This window comes from Xiphias gladius, chromosome 10 (genome assembly GCF_016859285.1).
Source record: "Xiphias gladius isolate SHS-SW01 ecotype Sanya breed wild chromosome 10, ASM1685928v1, whole genome shotgun sequence".
In the NCBI taxonomy this organism is placed as follows: Eukaryota; Metazoa; Chordata; class Actinopteri; order Istiophoriformes; family Xiphiidae; genus Xiphias; species Xiphias gladius.
In genome coordinates, this window is record NC_053409.1 from 10,173,422 (window position 1) to 10,192,787 (window position 19,366).

A 19,366-nucleotide genomic window follows, 5' to 3' on the forward strand; every position below is an offset into this window, starting at 1 on the left:
ACACATGCAGTGCTGACTCAGCACACGGTAATGTAATAGACTCTTTGTTTTTCATCTCATGTCTCAGCATTAGGTGTCAGTCACAGCATCGAACATGAACTGTTCTTTTTTTTCTTTTTTCTGGCATTGTAGGTGTCACGTGCGGCCAGAGACAGATGGTCTATGAGGAAAAATATCAGTGAGAAAGTAATTGGCTCCCAATTGCTGTGGCAGTTTGAAACAGCTCAGTCAGTTGAGTATGGCAATAGCAATTAAAATGCTGCAGGTTCAGTTTCAGCTCACAGTCGACATTTGAAATGTATGCATTAAGCGTCCTGTGCTGTCACTTGGATGGACAAGTGAGCAGGATATCTGCCAAAGCTGTAAGCCAAGGCCTTATTTTGATTGGAGCCGCTATGGTGGATATCATGAGGCTTGCAAAGGTGACAGACTTGCTACTTTTCCTCTCTGTCCATTGGCTTCTTTTCAAATCTAATAGCTCAGACCATTGCTGATTTGCCCCGAGGGTTGAGGACACAATTCCCCTTTGTTTGATTTTCTAAAGAAAGGCCACAATTCTAGGGAGACTGCATTTAACCTTTTGGGAGATGGATAAGAAAGCTATTCGATCGATTTGTTTTGCTCAGAAAATAAGGGGTGTGACTTTACTCTGGCCATTTGGAAGGGATGCTGATGGAATAGCTAGACAAGGCTTTTATTTATTGGAAAACATATTTTAACCTTTTTTTTGTTACTGCTACTAAAATGGTCTGTAAGTTTTTTGGCTGCCTTTGACATTTGTTACAATACAATACAATATAATTTACAATATACACCTTCAAAATTCTTTGTAACCCACCACAAAGAAACCACTGACATGATTTCATTGCAGTGTATGTAATTATAATATTTGTTGAGAGTTGTAGGATTAAACCTATAATATGTTTTTGGAGTCTTAAGATTGTTTGCCAGTTTACAACAAGAGTTCAGTCATTGGTTGCTCTCATTCATAAATAATTTACTTGAATGTGGCCAGTAAGCAGCCAAATTAAAGTACTGGATTAGGGCATTTGATGCCAGACAACTCAGAAACGACAGATTCTTTCTGTGATGCTAAACATTAGAGGCTGTAATCAGAAGTCTCTCATGTGGGGCCTCGACACTGGGTCTCTCCCTTACAGTTGCCTTTATCCTAATCCTCTCTTAAATAATACTGCAGCTAGCCACCTTGCTAACCACTGCCAAGTCTGAAGGTCGCATGCCTTGATCTCTCAGTCTAGTCCAGCGCTTTATTATCTTTTAACTTTGTTTTCAACTCCAGTTAGGGTCTGAGCCAATGGAAGAGTGGGAGCTGTCAGTGATACTCAGTGCAGATATAATGCTATTTAAATGCTAATGTGTTAAGAGGAGCAAGACGACCTTTACTCACACTCTGCACGCAGGCGGAGCGGTAGCACAAAACAGAAGCCCTTAATAAACGAGCCTCTTCCTCTGACTCTGTTTCCTTTCCCTGCACACCTTGTGTCAGATATAAGGTGTGGTTATCACAGTCGAGCCCAGAGAGCTTTGACAACATTATAGAGCTGAGTATTGGTTCAGTCAGTCAGACAATATTGGAGGATTGCAGAATGTGCAGAACATTAAGTCAAATGTAATTGGTTTATTTTTATTGGGGAAATGTCTGCTTATCAAGGCCGGGCTTGTTGTCATTGTAGTGAAAAAGCCTATGTGTCTGGTTGATTGTTTTTACCTTTAGTGTAAAGAAGACAACATCAAGGATCCCTGCCTTTTCCTTTTTATTAAACATATCCGATTTTTCTTCTTCATCTTTACGTCGACATTTAAAGACAATGTTTTCTTGTTTTCTTCCCTACTGTGTGCTGTGCTAAAATTTAATTGCCATCCCATTTCAAAATTCACCATCCATCCTAGCAGCCCATCTAAGTAGTTGGCACCATTGCCAGGAAGCCGGTAATGTGATGGCAGGTGCTTGTATCAGTGTAAAAACAACAAGCCCTCTCCCTGTCCACAGATGTCACAGATACTTGTGTCCCTGTTTGCAGAGCACTTGCCAGAAGGATGCACACTCACAGAGAGAGCTGCTTTCCCCCTCAATCTCTAAATATGTAAATAGTAAATAACCTTCAAAATTTTTTGTAGGGCTTACTTTTTGAATTGTGCATCTACTTTTTTCTTTCCCTTAGCTAAAGTACAATTCTGTATCAGCAGAGGAAGAGATGAAAAAGGAGAAAGAGAGATGGAGGGCGGATGAGTCTGTCATCTGTCATATAATCCCATGAAATGCCATAACTCTGCCGGTAGATAATTTATTCAGTGCAGCTCCCTGAGATACCTCAAGCAATAGTCAGCCGTCAGAGAAAGGCCTTGGAGTAAGGCAGTGACATGACTTCAGACAGAAATGTAGCATCACTCATCACTCAATAAGGCACCATCATCCTTTTGATGCAATTACTACCAAGCAGTGAACTGGGCCGACTCAGGCCAAGCAAGTTCACCTGATTTAGCCTGTTGAATTTTACTCTGTAGTAATATTTTTGATAGGCATTTTCAGCTTAGTTATGTGCAGCCTTACAAAAACACTTCCTCCTGAGGGAAAATTTGTTATCTTCTTCCCCTGATGCATGCTTAGAGTAGCTTGGATTAATTTTACATCAGGCTGCCAAGTAGTCATCCTCATGTAAGACTGGTAAACAACGAGAATTTGTTTTCATCTCGACAGATGGAGGACGACAGCAACAGAAGAGCACAGCTGCACCTCAGGGGTTGAGATCTTAGGCCTCATTAAAAATAAGTTTGAAGGGAATACATTTTTATCCAGTTTGAAAGATGAAAAGGAAGCATCCATCCTTAGTCAGAATTCACTAACAGCATAGTAAGTCATTCTCGTGATGTTGGATGGTTTTTTTGTGTGCATGTATACTGTATATGAGACCTTCTCAGAGCTCTTTACAAAACAGGAAAATCCTCAATACACCCGGTGATAAACGTCTTACAGGGCCCAGGTGACTTTTACAGATCACACACACTGTCCTGGTGCCGCTTTTTCAGTAGGATTTTAATGGAGATGCAACCAATTGACTCGTCAGGTGAATAAAAAATTATTGACATCATTTTCTTCATTTCAGTTTTTCACAGCAAACTCTTAAAGGAGAACTCCACCAATTTTACGCATCAAAGTCTGTTTACAGATCTTGTGGAGTACTACTGCATGTGTGAAAAACGTTGTATAAAGGCTTCTTTGGCTGTGTGTGGTCTGATAAATTTCCTCAAGGGTTGTTACTTTAGTCAGCACTGGTTGGGGCTGAAGACTTCAAGTTTGAAAATTAAAAAATCTGGGGGAGTGGAGTTAGGAAGAGGTGAGCTTATCAGACCTCTGTAGCCCGCTGCTCATCTCTGCTTGGGGCTAGCACCTCGAGGCTACATTAGCTGCTACTAGCATTACAAACCTGAATCTCCGACTAAACTTTTTGCGGTTAATTGCAGTGCGGGTAATGTAGGAACCAAGTTTTGAAGTTGTTAAGTTTAAGTTGTTGGAGAAACAGCAGCAGTAAGACCACCACCAGCATGAGACGCACAGTAACATTTAGTCAGTAGTCCAACCTAGCAGTATGAATCACTAGTACAGCCACAAGGTTGTGGTAGTCTGCTGGCATTTCACTCATCAATACTTCTAATTTTGTTCATTGGAGCTGAATAAGTTATGTCAGGGTGTTCTTACTCCATAACAGCTGGGGTGTCAAATTTGTTTTTGGTATTTATTTCCCAATATCAGAATTACCTTATATGATAATATTTTAAGATTGATTGATTTGTTAATATCGAACAACTGAAATTTAAAAGTGCTACATTTTGGCCTAATATTCCTCTCCTTCTCTCTCTTACTGTGGTAGCTCATAAAAACTCTCTGTTGTTCTATGAGGTTACAGTGGGAGTGAAAGTGCAGGAGGTTTATGAGGCATATCATTGGCAGACAAGCGAGCTTGGATATGGTTATTCTTTGTTTGTTTGTTTCCCATTTGACAAGACTGTGTGCAGATAATTTTGAAATATGACCTGGAGAAGCATTTCTACCGTTCTAATATTTAGCTCTTCATTGATTACCTAATAATGAGGAAAACATAATAAAGAAAGGTATTTTGTTTTGAAATACATTAAATTCATGCTTATATTTAATAAGATTTTACATTTTAATTTAGCATAATTTAATCAGTAGTCATCAGCTAGTGCAAACCTCATAAATTAAAAAAACTGTACTGAAGATCTTCAAACTGGGATCTATCTTACATTGGGATCTTTTGGACAATTTTATTGTTTCCAAGATAAAGCCACGTTAAGGCAGTAGATCAAGTGTAGTATTCATGGTGTCATTAATAACAAAGCCCTCATGTAACCAACGGGATTTTAACCCCCATCATCCTGACGCAGTTCAAAGAAAGGGCATTGTATTACAGTGGAAGCAGACGATGCAGAGACATAAAGATATAGTAAAGCTTTCCTCTGATTAAGTTAAAAACATTGTGCTAGGACGTCTGCCCTTGGTGACCGATCACACAGAATTGGGTTTTAATCTAAGATTACATGGCCAACAAAGAGAAAAGGAGGGACGGTGCATTTGGTGATCGCCTCCCAAGGATGCCTATCCGGCCATAAGGCTCACAGCGCTCTCCTCAGGGCTTTGATGGATGACACCAGCACCACAGAGTGATAGGCTATTACTTCACTTTGCATTGGATAAATGGCAATGCGGGCTCCTACCTGTCGCCTGTCCTTCTCTTTCTTTCGTTCTCTCTTTTTTTCCGTCTCTCCAGCAATATGCCATTACAGACCTGAATGGAGGGGAAAAAATAGGACGACTGAGATTTTGTCTGTGCAATCTGTTGATTTCACTTCCACATTTCAGATGTGCCACTTTTTGAGGTTTTTTGTTTCCTTTGTAGTTGCAGTGGATGTGGAGAGTGAGAGTATGGTGGATAATCACCAGTTTGTTTGAGGACATGTGATGTGGCACTTAGCTTTTTCCCTCTTTATCATTATGTGTGAAATTCATTTTTGGGAAAATGCTTTTTTACCCTGGATGTGACCTAATATTCCATCTCTTTCTTGCTCTCAGACCAGCAGTATTCATGGTCGCCCTCGCAGTACTTCGATGAGGACAGCTACTCCCCTCCACCCAGGAACATGAAGGGTCTCTCCGGTGGCCGACCTGCCCACCTTCAGCTCACCTCTCCAACTTCAACCCACACCTGCGGTGTGGCTGAATGTGACCATTCCCTTGACCACCACCTCCATCATGGCGACTCACGGCCCCCCTCCTACCTCCTCAGCCCCACTGAGAGCTGCCCCCTTGAGGGTCACCACCGCTGTTCCCCACGGAGCTCCATCCACTCTGAGTGCATGGTAATGCCGGTGTCAATGTCGGCCACTGACCACTCCATCTCTAGTAGCACTTTCCCCCGCATGCACTATGGCAGCGCTTCACGGGACAGCGGTGGAAACACTTCTGGTGGGAGGGACTCCCGAGACGACGGTGGTTCATCCTCACATGGTGGCAGCGGCAAAATGAACCGAATCCCAGCAAACCTACTGGACCAGTTCGAAAAGCAGATGCCAGTGCACCGGGATGGCTTCCACACATTGCAGTACCAACGCACCTCCACCACAACCACAACTACAGAGCAGCGCAATGAAAGCCCTGGGCGAATACGCCACTTAGTTCACTCGGTACAGAAGCTTTTCACAAAGTCACACTCTCTAGAAGGATCCTCCAAGATGAATGGTACCAAAAGCGACTCGCACCGGGACAGCTCACACCACCACCATCACCACCACCAAGGCCACCACAAACACAGCAAACGCAGCAAGAGCAAAGACCGTAAATCTGAAGGTAGTGGCAAGCAACGCTCTGGAGGTTGGTGGAGCTCGGACGATAACCTGGACAGTGACAGTACGTACAGAACACCGAGCATCATGTCGCGGCATCCTGTGGACCACATCAGCCACTACTACCCGGATTCCATGCACAGCCACCTGGCAGGAGACCTGTCGCTAAAGACCTCCAAGAGTAACAATGACGTCAAGTGCTCAGCATGCGAGAGCATAAGCATGGCACCAGAGGGCAAGTTCATGAAGAGGAGCTCCTGGTCCACGCTAACGGTCAGCCAAGCCAAGGAGGCCTACAGGAAGTCTTCACTCAACCTGGAGAAACCCATGACACCCACTGACCTCAAGCCCAACCTCAGACCCTGTCACTATCTACAGGTGAGTTCGGTTTATTTTGCTATGTATCACTTGGGTTTGGTCTCTCAGGCAGTAGTACCCATGGGTATGCAAGTTTTCCTGTCAAACAATAAAGCTTCTAATTTCGCTGATAACAGAAACCGCATACACTTTACTTTTGATGCCACTTCACTGGGTAAATTTACAGGCTGATACAGAAATTTAGTTTATTTAAATGCATGCATCTGTGGATGGCTAGATGATGTGTATTTAGAGAATGTGGTGAAAGGAGAAGATAGTGATTTGAAAAGGAGCCCCATATGCTTTGATAGCGACAAACAATTGAAAAGATGATAAAAACATTAATTTTATTTCTCGGTCACTAGTTATTGAGTGTCCATTCACCATAATGTAAAATTCATAAGAACTGGAGGCACTGCAAAACAGAAAAATACATTATTCCCAAAACCTAAGCCTACATTGTGCAATACAAAGTGTTGTTTTTCTATAGGCGTCGTTGGTCAATAGACAAGGAAGAAAGGTGGCTCACCACAGCTGGATTTCGGATTGATCTAAATACAGTGTTTCATTTGTCGCTGTCTTGTGGCTCAGCATGTGGCTGGCAGCAGAATGACTAGCACAGCAGGATGAATCAATTAACTTCATAAATGATCTGCACCGGAGGCAAGGAGTCAGCAGTATAAGAATAAAAGACCAGAGATCAATTCTGATTTTTACCATGTTGTTTGCTTCGATTTTGCATAGGTTTAGGCTCTGAAAAAGCTTAGCATTTAGCTCAGGCCGATGATCAGCTCTGCAGGAGACCCCATAGCACCGCGGGGATCAATTCAGTGAGTCAGCACTTTCCACAAAAGTGTCTCATGAGTTTTATATGCATGCTGAAGGGTATATGATAAAAGGAAGCATGCTTAGGAGTCCCATATCGCAAATCCAAGCAGGGAAAATAGATTTTAGAACAATGCTGCTCAGTATACAACAATTTGGTATCTGATAGCATCATATAAGTACTGCCTGCAGCCAAAATAAAGTGAGCACTTCAGCACATTGGGAAAGGTGACTTGGAGACTCAGTACTCTAAGCACAGAGTGTGTTGTATGGATTAGAGACTGTTGTAAACGGAAAGCCAATACATTACTCAAATCAACCAATGGAGCCAAAGAAAGCACTCAATCTAAGCTTATGTCATCCAAAAAGATTTTAGAGGAATAATTTTGACGAACATGTTTTTAAACATAACTGATGATCATTTTCAACCGGACAGACAGGGCACTCATCCTCTCAAATTTCTTACAATCCCAGTAAGTGCAGTAATCTCTCAATGAGAGAGTTGCTGTGTTTAGTGCCCCCCACCCCACCCCCCTTCCTTACTTCCATTTGGTCATTCAGCTGAGGTAGTGTCCAAGTCATTGCACTATAAACACTTCTAAAAATATCCTCCTCTCCTGCTTCCTGCCGCAGGGCTATATTTAGCCCAGCGTTATCAATCCAATCCCTGCAGGGTGACACATCTTCCCTCCCTGGAGGAGAATCAATGCCCTTTCTGAGAGCTGGAAGATATATCGAAGGAGAGTGGAAAAGAAGGTTGGAGATGCATACCACTGAGGTCTGTGCCTATATGGATGCAGCGAGATGCTCCAGGAAGCAGAGGGGAGGAAACAGCAAAAGATATGGCTGTTTTTGCTTCCTATGGCTACTGTTGTCACTCATCACAAAGAGCAGTCTGGCTGAGCCATAGAGCCAATAGTCAGGATTTGGTTTATCACACACTAGATGGTTTGATGATGTGCTAGTCACCTCGTATACATCCTTGGTTGATGACGGAGGGAAAGTAAAACTTGTGCTGTCAAAGTATGAAACCACAAACAGAAAGATGTATCTTGCCTAAGTGTCTGTATGTTAAAGTGTGCTTTCAGCGGGTGTGTGTGCTTCTTGTGGGTTAATACATATGTATGTATGAGAGATCGATTAACTGAACACTGGGGAAGATAGGAATACAGTAGATTAATATATGCTGCTCTTTCTATGAAATGACAAATGTTAGGGAATCAGACCTGGTATTAGCCATCACTAGCCATCTCTGACTAAGTCATTTCACAAAGTAGCCCCAATTAGCCCTCCCCAAAACAAATACACACACGCGCACGCACACACACACACAAACACACACCACACACACACACACACACACACACACACACACACCTTGTTATTCCTTCATGAGTTTGACTGCGAGCTTGGTATTAATGAAAGGAGGTGACTGTGGCAAAACATTAATCTACCATTTGCGACAGGCTCACCTGGATGAATTTCAATGTGCATATAGGTGTGTGGACCGTCTCTCCGTTGCTCTCTCTCACAAACTCTCTCCAAAATGAAATATGTCAACACACCTGGACTGCCGTAAGAGCTGTAATCCATGCCTCCTCCTCCTTCCTTGCACCCAGCCCGTAACTTCAATGCACAATAATTTTGTCTCACTGACAGCTCTCAGCCCTGATTAAGTCAGCAGCTCCAGGAAACGCTACTCTGTTCTCTCCCAGCATACAGTACTATAGTACAAAGGGAGGATGAGTCTTTGATAGTTTTGCTGATAGGGCATTGCGGAGGGATTTAATAAGCCAATTAATTGCCATGTTTGCTTGCCAAAGGTGGAGCTTGAGAGGCAGAAAGGGTGATGATTAAAAGACAAAAGGGAAGTGCAAAGCAGCAGAAACAAAACTGGCACTGTGGCAGACAGCTACAGGAACACATACCTCAACACACACATGGGGTTCCCTGACTTTTTCATTAAGGGGTTCCCAGATAACTATCAGGCCCTGAACCAATACTTAGTAAGATTTTGTCCCAGGATCCCCAGGGTTGGACAGCAGTTTGTAGATAATGTTACTTGTCTCTGTTGCCTGAGGCAACCGAGTGGCTTTGTGGTTATCACCTTGTCGTATTTGCTGTATGTTTTATTATCTCAAACCTCACGTTTCCTTTGATTCTACAAGGAGATTGTCAGGCTATAACCATTTAATAGTCAGTTGTTAAGTGCATTCTTTTATATCCTTATTGTGTGTGCTACTGCTTTCCCAAGCTAAATCAATAAGGATGGCCAATAGTTCCTGCCTTTGGGTGCAAATAAAGTCAAGAACATAAGTTTGACCCTGTAGTGTCTCAGGGTCTGATTTGGAGAATTTGGAAGTCTTAAATAGAGGGATCCTTCATCCTTCAGCATTATTGTATCAGCCTTGTTTTATTCTAATATCTTCTCTTCCATGTATTATATCTGCTTATAGTTTGCTGTATAGCTAAATTTGAGCTCTCATCAGTCTCCCATAGCCAGCCATTTCCCACTAAACCCACTGTTCCGTATCTTTCTAGCAGCAGATGGCAGACACACAAAGCTGCAGCAGCTTGTGAAGAAAATTAAAAATCTAGCTAGCTAAGGAGCCAGATATTTTTTGTTGGTAGCATGGTGGGGACAAGAACAGAGCTAAATGTAGAGCGAATACTGGGATAACACACAAATAATGCAAAGGCAAATGTTTGCTAGCACATTAGCCCTCAACAGCTTGTTTTAATATGTTGCCCCTTACTTGCCAAAAATGGATTAATGTAGCTCTAAAAAAGAGAGGGGAAATGCAGATGAAGATCCACAGCCTCTAGTTTGATGGCAATGGGAAGTCGGCCAATTATTGTCCCATTACAACCATACGTTTTGGATGTAGCAGCTAATGTGGATTGTCACAAACTGGCTCAGGGATGGTGACCAATGACTGTATAAAGATGGACCACATGACAGCTCCCCAGAAGTGCCAAAACATCTTGATCCCCCCCTGGTGGCTGGCTGCAGTATAGTTCATAAACCCTGCCCCCTCCATGTTAGCGGATTGGACATGGTCCAAACTAGAAAATCTAAGTCTATGTCAAATAAAGTGGTTTTAATTTGATGCTATAAAAAGGGGGTGCTATAAAAAAGCTATAAAAAGGGGGTGTGACATCATGATTGACAGCTGTGTGTGTGTATGTGCTCGCAATTGAGTCAGGCGTGGGACCTTGATACTGTGGTTTGAGCCGCCAATCACTACTACGCAGACTCTGGCTCCAAATGACGTCACCAGCGCATATCCAGGATATTTTGGCTTCATTTCTATACAGTGGGAGGAAGTGGAGATACATCATCCATCTTTATATACTGTCACTGATTGTGACCAGGAGGAAGTTCACACAAGAGATTTACTTAAAATAAATATAGTTTATTAAGTAAACATATAATTAGGGTGTGCAGATAAGAAACATCAACAATGAAAGAACTTCATGAATGTGTGATGAATGTGTTGTAGAGGTTTTAAAGGCGCAAAAGAAGACGATGCAGGGTAGATGTCAGATGAGGGAAGAGAGACAGGGCGAAGCACATGGGCAAGCTCTTATAATGATGAGCTGACAGCCCTCCACTTTCAGCAAGTTGCCTGCTGAGCTTGACAAATATAGCTATCCAGACAGTGGGAGTTGATTTGTTATGAATATTATGATGACAGTGTTCAACTTTGACCAGTAAATTACCACCTGCGACAGGAAACTGACAAGCAAATGTCTTTCCTGTCATTTAGAAAGCAAAAAATATAAATTCAATACATAGACAGAGAAATATCATGAATTACTATAGGAATATTTGACAATATCGTAGTTAGATACAGTATTTTACTTGGAAGTTGGCCAGAACGTCCTTTTCCTCAGCATGTTCATCCAGCTATTCCTTGGGGGAACTCCAAGTGCTGCCAGGCCTGCTGGGAGATCTGTTCTCTCCAGTGGGTCTGCCCTCGGGTCTCCTTCTAGACAGCTGTGGCTAGAACACATCCAATCTGAGGGAACTGGAAGGCGTCCTTACTACTGTTGGTGTTCGATCCATCTCAATTGGCTACGTGAACAAACAGAATACAGAGATCTTACCAAACACTTGAGCTTTTCACTCTTTTTCAAACACAGAGACCCGTCAAAACCTCATCGTGGGCACTTAGGCATATGGTAAATGGACTGCACTTATATAGCACTTTTCTAGTTTTATCAACCACTCAAAGCGCTTTACACTACTGCCACATTCACCCATTCACATGCATTCATACAGCGCTTTTCTATACAAACAGCATTTTTGTATGTACGCACACAGCTTCACACACACACACACACAACACAGACACACACACACACACACACACACACACACACACACACCGATGATACATTGGAGGCAATTTGGGGTTCAGTATCCTGCCCAAGGACATGTCGACATGCGGACTGGAGGAGCCGGGGATCAAACCACCAACCTTCTGGTTAGTGGATGACTGACTCTACCTCCTGACTCAGCTACCCGCATATGCGAAATCTCTGTTTTGGTCACTACTCAAACTTCATTAGTAGGGGTAAAATGAAGATTTGCTAGTAAATTGCAAGCTTCACTTTAAACTTAGCGCTCTCTGGAGGAACTATGGCGAACATATTATTGCCATTTCACTAGAGTCACATGGATGCATTTCTGACACTCACTGCCCGTCTCTTTGTCTTTGTCTGTGTCTCTCTGGCTGAGTTAATGGGTGACTACAATCTAACCTGTCCCCAGCCAATAACCTTGACTTGGAACAGATGCACAGGTGTTACCATCTGGCTCAAAGCTGACAACAAAAGGGGAGGCCACACACATAGTTATAATGTAAAAAGTACTTTATTAAACCAATAAGTTAACTTAACAATGAGACGTGTAGAGTAGGTTGGACAGAGGTCAGCTGTGTTTGAAATGTGTGGATTCGTGAAAGTATGGTGCAGTGAATGTTTACCAAGGCAGGTAAAAAGTAGGGTTGTCAATGCATGAGGGAACCACATCCCCTCTCTGTTATCTGCCATAAAAATATATCCAACAATGTATTATACGCTTTTTAGATTTCTGTGAAAACATTTCCTTTTGTGTGCTATACATTGTCTGTTCCCTAAGGTTTCTTCTTTTTTTTCTCTGAAAGGGTTTTTCCTTGGCCTGTTAGGCAGTTATGTTGTGATGAAGTGTTAAATCTTACTTTTATTGTATCCAGTTTAGCCCAGCCGATATCTGCTTCTAAATCTGGTGTGATTTCCTGTGTTACCTAGTTTGACTTTTGATAGAGAGTGTGTTTGCATATCAGCATTTTTTTGAGTCCTTTATGTAAATGACGGGGGTTGAAGTGATTGAGATAGTAAGTGTAAGACAGTAAGAATTTAAGGTCAAGAAAAACCTTTTGAAACACAACAGGTCTCACTGTTTGCATAGATTTCTGGTGTCTTCACGTTACTATTGAGCAAATGAAGGAACTGAATTTGTCACAGTATCATTGTTCTGTCACAGTAATATTTATTGTGGCTGCACTGAAAGTATCCCGGTTGGCTCGGTGGTTCTGTGGTCTCACAGAGAGAAGGTTCTGGGTTCGAACCTGCCTGTTGGATGGCTGGGGCCTTTCTGTGTGTTTGCATGTTACCACCAGGCTTTACTCCGGCTTCCTCCCACAGTCCAAAGACATGCAAGTAAGGTCAATTGGCGACTCTAAATTGCCTGTAGGTGAATTTGAGCGTTAATGGTTAGACGACCAACTCCCCCATCCCTCAAAAGGTTAAGCAGTATAGATTATGGATGGATGGATGGATGGATGGATGAAAATATCACCATATCACATCTACATTTGCCCAGTTATCCACAGGAATAAGAAAAATGCCCTACCAAAAAAACACTCCAGCCACTAATGGGAAATCAACATTTTTGCAATGCTGGTGGCAGGGATTTAGGGATGGCAATGTCTGCCTGTTGGTTGGTACACCACTTCGATCCAGACTGAAAAATCTCAACAACCACTGATAATTAGAAATTAAATTTTGTACAGACATTCATGGTGTCCAGAGGATGAATCCTAATGAATTTAGTGACCCTGACTTTACCTCTAGCATCACCATGAGGTTGTGGTTAAGACTGAAATTTCTCAACGACTATTGAAAGGATTGCCATGATATTATACATTCCTGTCCCCCTCAGGATGAATTATAATAATTTTGGCTATCCCCCGGCTTTCCCTCCAACACTGCCATCAGGTCCAAATTTCAATTCGCTGTCCCTAAGTATAGCATAACGGAGCAGCTATCATGGCCGTACGTTCTCGTACTTGAGATTAGTCATTGAAACCAGATATTTTGCTGATCTGAACAAGTTTAGGTGTAGACTTGGATTTAGGGTTAGCCTCAGGTATAGCATTGTTTTTTTGCTTAGAGTTACACTTGAATCAAAAGCACAACATTATGAAATTGGCATACTCAGATTTTTCACACACCTCCTTGGCATGACTGTTTGCTTGTCCTATTATCATTGAGCGTCTCTGTTTACAATTACATGCTAACATCTGATAGTATAATGTGTCAATATATAAACAACATGAAGACAAGATTACCATTGAGATTTCAGAATGTTGCATGTGTGGGCGTATATATGTGAAAGAGAAAGGAAGACAGATGCAGAGTCAGTGTGGTAGGTGTTCATACAGGTAGGGGAGCTGGTAAGGAATCCGTGTATTCATTCTCCCCTGTCAGGCGGGAAGAGGAGAGAGTGATAGAAGAAAAAAACAGCACATGTTACAACACACAGCATATCAATGCAGTCTTGTAGGAGGAAATGAGGGGCTGGAGGGTAGTGGGTGGGATCACCATTGACTGAACCTGAGTTCTTTAACTTTCTCCCTTCCTTCCTCACTCCCACCCATTTCTCCATCTTTCCTCTCAGATCCCTCCCATCCTGCCTCTTTCTCTCCCTGTCTATCCCACTCTATTTCTTTACTTAATGGCAGTGACCTATGTTTTTTAGTGGGAGAGGCGCAGTGTATAGATAGAGCTGCTGAGTTGATCATTGAAAAGCACTGCTTCACTGCAGGAGCATTGGCTGAGGCCTCCCTAGGCCCACCACCCAGCACTAACACACAAACACACACACACCACACTCCCTGTGGCCTCTTACAGAGTCCAAGATCAAAGAATGTTAAGGTAGACACACAAAGCCAATATGCCAGTGTTGGCATAATCCTGCTATGAGATGTTTGTGAGCCATTTCGGAAATGTTATTTATTGGCAAAGCTGAAACAGCTGTGCAAAGAGTTGTGGTCATAGCCTAGTGGGCATTAAGAAAACTGTCATTATCGCACGTGAAAAAATAATTTTCCCCAAAGCATGTCTGTTCTTTATTGAGCAGAATCCAATTAATTGTGGGTTGTAAAAGTTCTGTTAATGTGAAAATGTAACTTTATATATTAATCTTCACACTTGAGCTGTGAATTTTCACACAGCTCCCACAAACCTCAGCTCACATTCACGGAGGGCTTTACATCATTTCCACAAAATGTGCCGATGAACAGAACAGGACCTGTCACATTTATTTAGGAACAACAGAATCATTAAAAACCATCCCTGAAAATACTTCAGATAATTGCACATGGCAGTGAGCTTGTGGATGCATGATCATCTCTGAATCCCATGTCTTCGCTTAGTGGGATCTTTAGGTCAAGGTGAAAGTGTATGTTGAAGAGCATCCATATTTCAGCTCCACTAAGTATGCTAGGACACCGTGTGTGTGGTATTTTCACACACATCAACATGAGCGTGCTGCTGCCCAGCCTGTTTTTTTGTTTTTGTTTTTTTACCCTGACTGGGAGACACCCTACAATCTATCCAGTTTATCAGCAGATCTGAATTAAACAAATCTCACCACAGCTTGCGCCTGTCCTCTGGCGTTCCGTTCATTAATTAGATGTCTAAAAATATCAAACCCCTCCAAGACTTAATTAACCCATCGACTCCATTTGGTAGCTGGTGCATGCCTGTCTTTGGAGGTGGGATGAATGTCTATTATCAGGTTGTGTGTTTGAGTGTGTGTAGCCGTCCATTAGGTTATGTATCAGTGCATGCATGTCCGTGTCTGTGCATGTTCTGGATAGAAGACATCACAATAAGCTTTTTTATTCGTAATTCATGCATGGATATCTTGGTCCTTTTCTGTATGACTTTTGTTGCAGCAGTGTGTGTTTTTGTTCCACATACACATTTACCAATACCTTTTTTCGTGATGTAACACCACAACTTTGCTGTGAAATCTGATACTGAGCTTTAAAGACCTAAAGAACACATACTAACATTACAACATACAGTAGATGAAATATAAGAGTTAAAGGCTGCTTTGATCCAGCATTCTCTGGGATTAACAAAGAGTGGGTTGTAATAAAACCATAATTGATCAATTATTCAGGCCATTTTTATTTGATGTGACACTTGTTGGAATAGTAATTGTGGGTGGGTGTGCACTGATGCTAGAGGTCGGTAGAATAAGTGTCTCTGGGAAATCTTTTTTCTGGATATAAATACAACGAAAAGACACCTGTAGAGCTGTTGATGAATTTTATGTCTAATAAAGGTGACGCTTGACATGTATGTACTGTTTGAACAATTCCAGCTGCTTTTCATGGTAAGGATCATTTCGGTTTTTATTTCCTTTTGAATGATAATCCCAGTTCTTTGTTATTTTTCCAATGGATGACATTTGCATCAGAAAATGATTAGAGTCATGTGTTTGAAACATTAATGACATTTGGATGCAGCCTATCTCCTCCTGACATTTACCGCAGCCAGTCAGCTGCCACCCAGTTCGCTGTGAACCTGTGAAGTAGTGAGTGAGTCATTGACTGGCAGAAGAAAGTTTCAGAAAACACAGAATCAATATCATCAGTATAATCACACATCTATACAGTGTCTTAATAATCAATAGTTGTTGGGGCTATTTTAAAACTCTTCTTGATTGTAGAGTTACTGTAAAGTCAAAGAAATATAGACCCAAGTCAGATTTAACTTAATGCAATCTAGAGCTGAGTGGATTGGCACTGCGCCGAGGCCGACCCGGCTGCCAGAATGTTAAAGTGACCGATGGCTACAGCACCGGAGAAACCTTCAACTTCCAAATAGAGTTTAATGATTACTGACAATGTCATATTTTGTGAGTGCAGATCATTGACCATGTAAATGCGTGTCCAGCTAAAGCTGTTCTGAGAGAACAGAGAAAGTAGGGGACATTTGTGCTTTTGTGTGACTATAGAGGATGTCTGCGTGTGTGTGTGTGTGTTGTTTGTAAGAGAGGCTAAGACCCTGACTCAGCTGCTACTGCTGTTGTCACAGTAATTGAACTCTGTTGTTCTGCTTAACTGAAGCAAAATGAGTGTGTGTGTGTGTGTGTGTGTGTGTGTGTGTGTGTGTGTGTGTGTGTGTGTGTGTGTGTGTGTGTGTGTGTGTGTGTGTGTGTGTGTGTGTGTGTGTGTGTGTGTTTGTGAGTTAGAAAGAGAAAAAAAAAGTGTGGTATTGTGTGTAATGAGCTTGTGAGCAATCTTCATCAATTCATAATGTGAGTGGATGAACTTAGCCCACCAGATTTTGGTAAGCCACACAACCATTTCCAATACAGAAACCTATCAGGATCATATAATTACATTACTACGTGTTGTATAATGACATTTGCCATTTTTCCTTTGCCGTAAGATAATGATTCCAAAAATAATTTTGTTCCAGATGATCTGTATTCGGATTATAACAGTTACATGTGCTCTGCCTGAAATGGATTCCAATAACAAAATTGCCTGTCTGACCAAAGCATGCAAGACTAATGTGGAAGTCAATTTAGTGCTGTGCTGCCAGAGTGCCTGCACGCAAGATGCTCTGTTTTTTTTTATTTGTTTTTTTTTTTTTTTTAAAGACCACCCTGATGCTGCACACACTGTTGAGTGGGAAATTTTCACTCCATATGCAGTAGAGATAGGCAGCGAGTGTGAGTGAGGCACCCTGTCCTCACTCTGAATAGGATAATGGCGATGATGATGTCTGGACAATTACCTGGTTGAACGAATGGAAGAAAATTGGAGCATGTGAGCTACCTGGCTTGTTTTGATGGCAGGTTTCCATGTGCGAAAGCCACGACAGGGTGAGCAAAGGTAGCTCCTTTTCTCGGTTTTCAAGCTTTCTTTTTCCAGTAATTATGATTAACAGCCCAGCCAAATGTATAACAGCATTTCAGTACAAGGTTTTCAACAGTTTGTAACCTGGCCAAACTACAGAAAAGCTAAAATACTGAGCAGCTGTGGAAGCTGTGGGAAGGTTTAATGTGTGTTGACTCATCATGAAAATGGTCCTGTGTACCTCAACTGGATGGAACTACCTGTGCCAGAGGTAGGGGGTTAAATTCTAGTGTCTATCAAATGGCACATTTCTACGTGACTGGAAAAAATGTTATAACACTGTATTTTATGGCTTTAATGCTTTAACATAGCTTCATTCAGATTTACATGGTTCTCTAAGAGTTAAGAAAAATCTCAGTCCTTGGATTTAAACTGCAAGTTCATTGTGTGCTAGCAATGCAGAAGTGGGAATATAATGTACTTTCAAGACGTACTACCATGATCTTTTACCCACAGTCGTGTTTGCAGAAAGAAACAGGCAACACAAAATATAATGCAAAAGACTAAAAGGTGTCACTCGTCGTGACAAACCCATGGAGCATTATCTCTATTGAGCCCTACAGGGCGTTTTAGCATATTTCAGCTCAAAGTTAGCGACTACTTGGTGAACAAAGTGCAGCATTTATCAGCCAAGGAGACAGATGAGAATGAAATTGACTAATTTTCTGTGTGGGAATTATAGCTTCTCTAAAAATGCATCACCCACAGCATCAAAAGCACACCGTCACAACTACTACACCAGTTATGTTGTGTATACCTCTAGAAACCAACCAGTATGTTGTCCTCGTCCCTCACCGTTCCACCCAGGTGCCCCAGGATGAGTGGGGGGGTTACCCTGGTGGCGGTAAGGATGACGAGATCCCTTGTCGTCGGATGCGGAGCAGCAGCTATGTTAAAGCCATGGGGGATGAGGAGAGCGGAGAGTCGGACTCCAGCCCCAAGACATCGCCTCAGAAGTCGGTGCGGCCAGACGCCCTGGTCAAGGCCATCATCAGACCCAGGGACCTGTTGGACTCTCAGAGGTACAACACAGTCAACTTCAAGGTTTCAGTAGTTCATAGTGTTTGGCTCCATCTTAACAATTCAAATTTTGTGTCTCGAAATTTTAAATGAATCATGTGGAGGATAGTTACATCAATACCTCATCTGTCAGTTTTGTTTGTTTGAATAAAAAAAAACAATCCCAGTCAAAATTTGTGCAGCTTATCTCTTGGTTTCAGCCCATTCATTTTTGATACAACCACTGGGGGATGCCAAAGATGAAAAGTTCTACGTATAGTGGTTTTAAGTGAATGAAACTCCTAGTCGAGTGAGATCATTCTGTTGGCCTCTCATGTAATTTCACTTGTTCCAGAAAATGTCTAGAAATACATACATATTAGAATAATGTGATCTATGAAAATCCTGGAAACAATGGGATTTGGTGGAATTGAATTATCTCAATGCACTAGGATGTTTTGTATGATTTTTAAGACATGCTTATTTCTGTGCTCCTTTTGTAAGATTGTATTTTTTTTAAGAGTGCACCTTTTCTCAGCTTATTTTCTGAGCAAGACATTACTTGCTATTTATTTGCTAATTTACATTCCCTCTAGCGGTGTTGGCAGTTCTCTTGTTGTATGGCCCCAACACTGCATCAGTGTCAAACATTTGATAGCTAAACTCTGCACTCATTAGAATCCCTTTATGGATATTCATATCAGTTCAACTGTAAGAAAGTGTTCAGTGTGTTCTTCTGGGATGTGTCCTATTAAATGCTGAGGAAATAGAGGGCTTTTGTTTCCGTGACTCGGTGGCGGAAGAAAATGCTCATAAGTGGATTACATGAGGAGACAAGCCGAAAGACGATGTCACAGGAAAATAAACACAAGAAACTATGTTATAGAGAGATGGAAGAAGAGTTCTTGTGATCACAGCATTAACAAATCCATTAGATTAGAATAAAATTAGATAATAGAGTACTCGGATCAACGAAAAAAAGTAATGTAGCCTCACCTGCAGTAATGCTATAACTGAGAGATCATTCAGTAACAGCTTTTCCCCGAAAGGAATTTGCTGGGTTGTGTTATCATTAACATAAGTATTAAAATTATCTA

The 19,366-nt window shown here is 41.8% G+C and overlaps 1 protein-coding gene across 1 annotated transcript in view; it reads left to right on the plus strand.

Annotated features, from left to right (window-relative positions):
* Window positions 1-19,366, plus strand: part of dlgap2a (discs, large (Drosophila) homolog-associated protein 2a) — a 159,584-nt gene that overhangs the window by 104,733 nt on the left and 35,485 nt on the right. Inside the window, exons 5-6 of the mRNA XM_040138024.1 lie at window positions 5,111-6,258; window positions 18,078-18,292. Coding sequence (XP_039993958.1) covers window positions 5,111-6,258; window positions 18,078-18,292 — 1,363 coding nt within the window. The remainder of the gene's footprint in view (window positions 1-5,110; window positions 6,259-18,077; window positions 18,293-19,366) is intronic.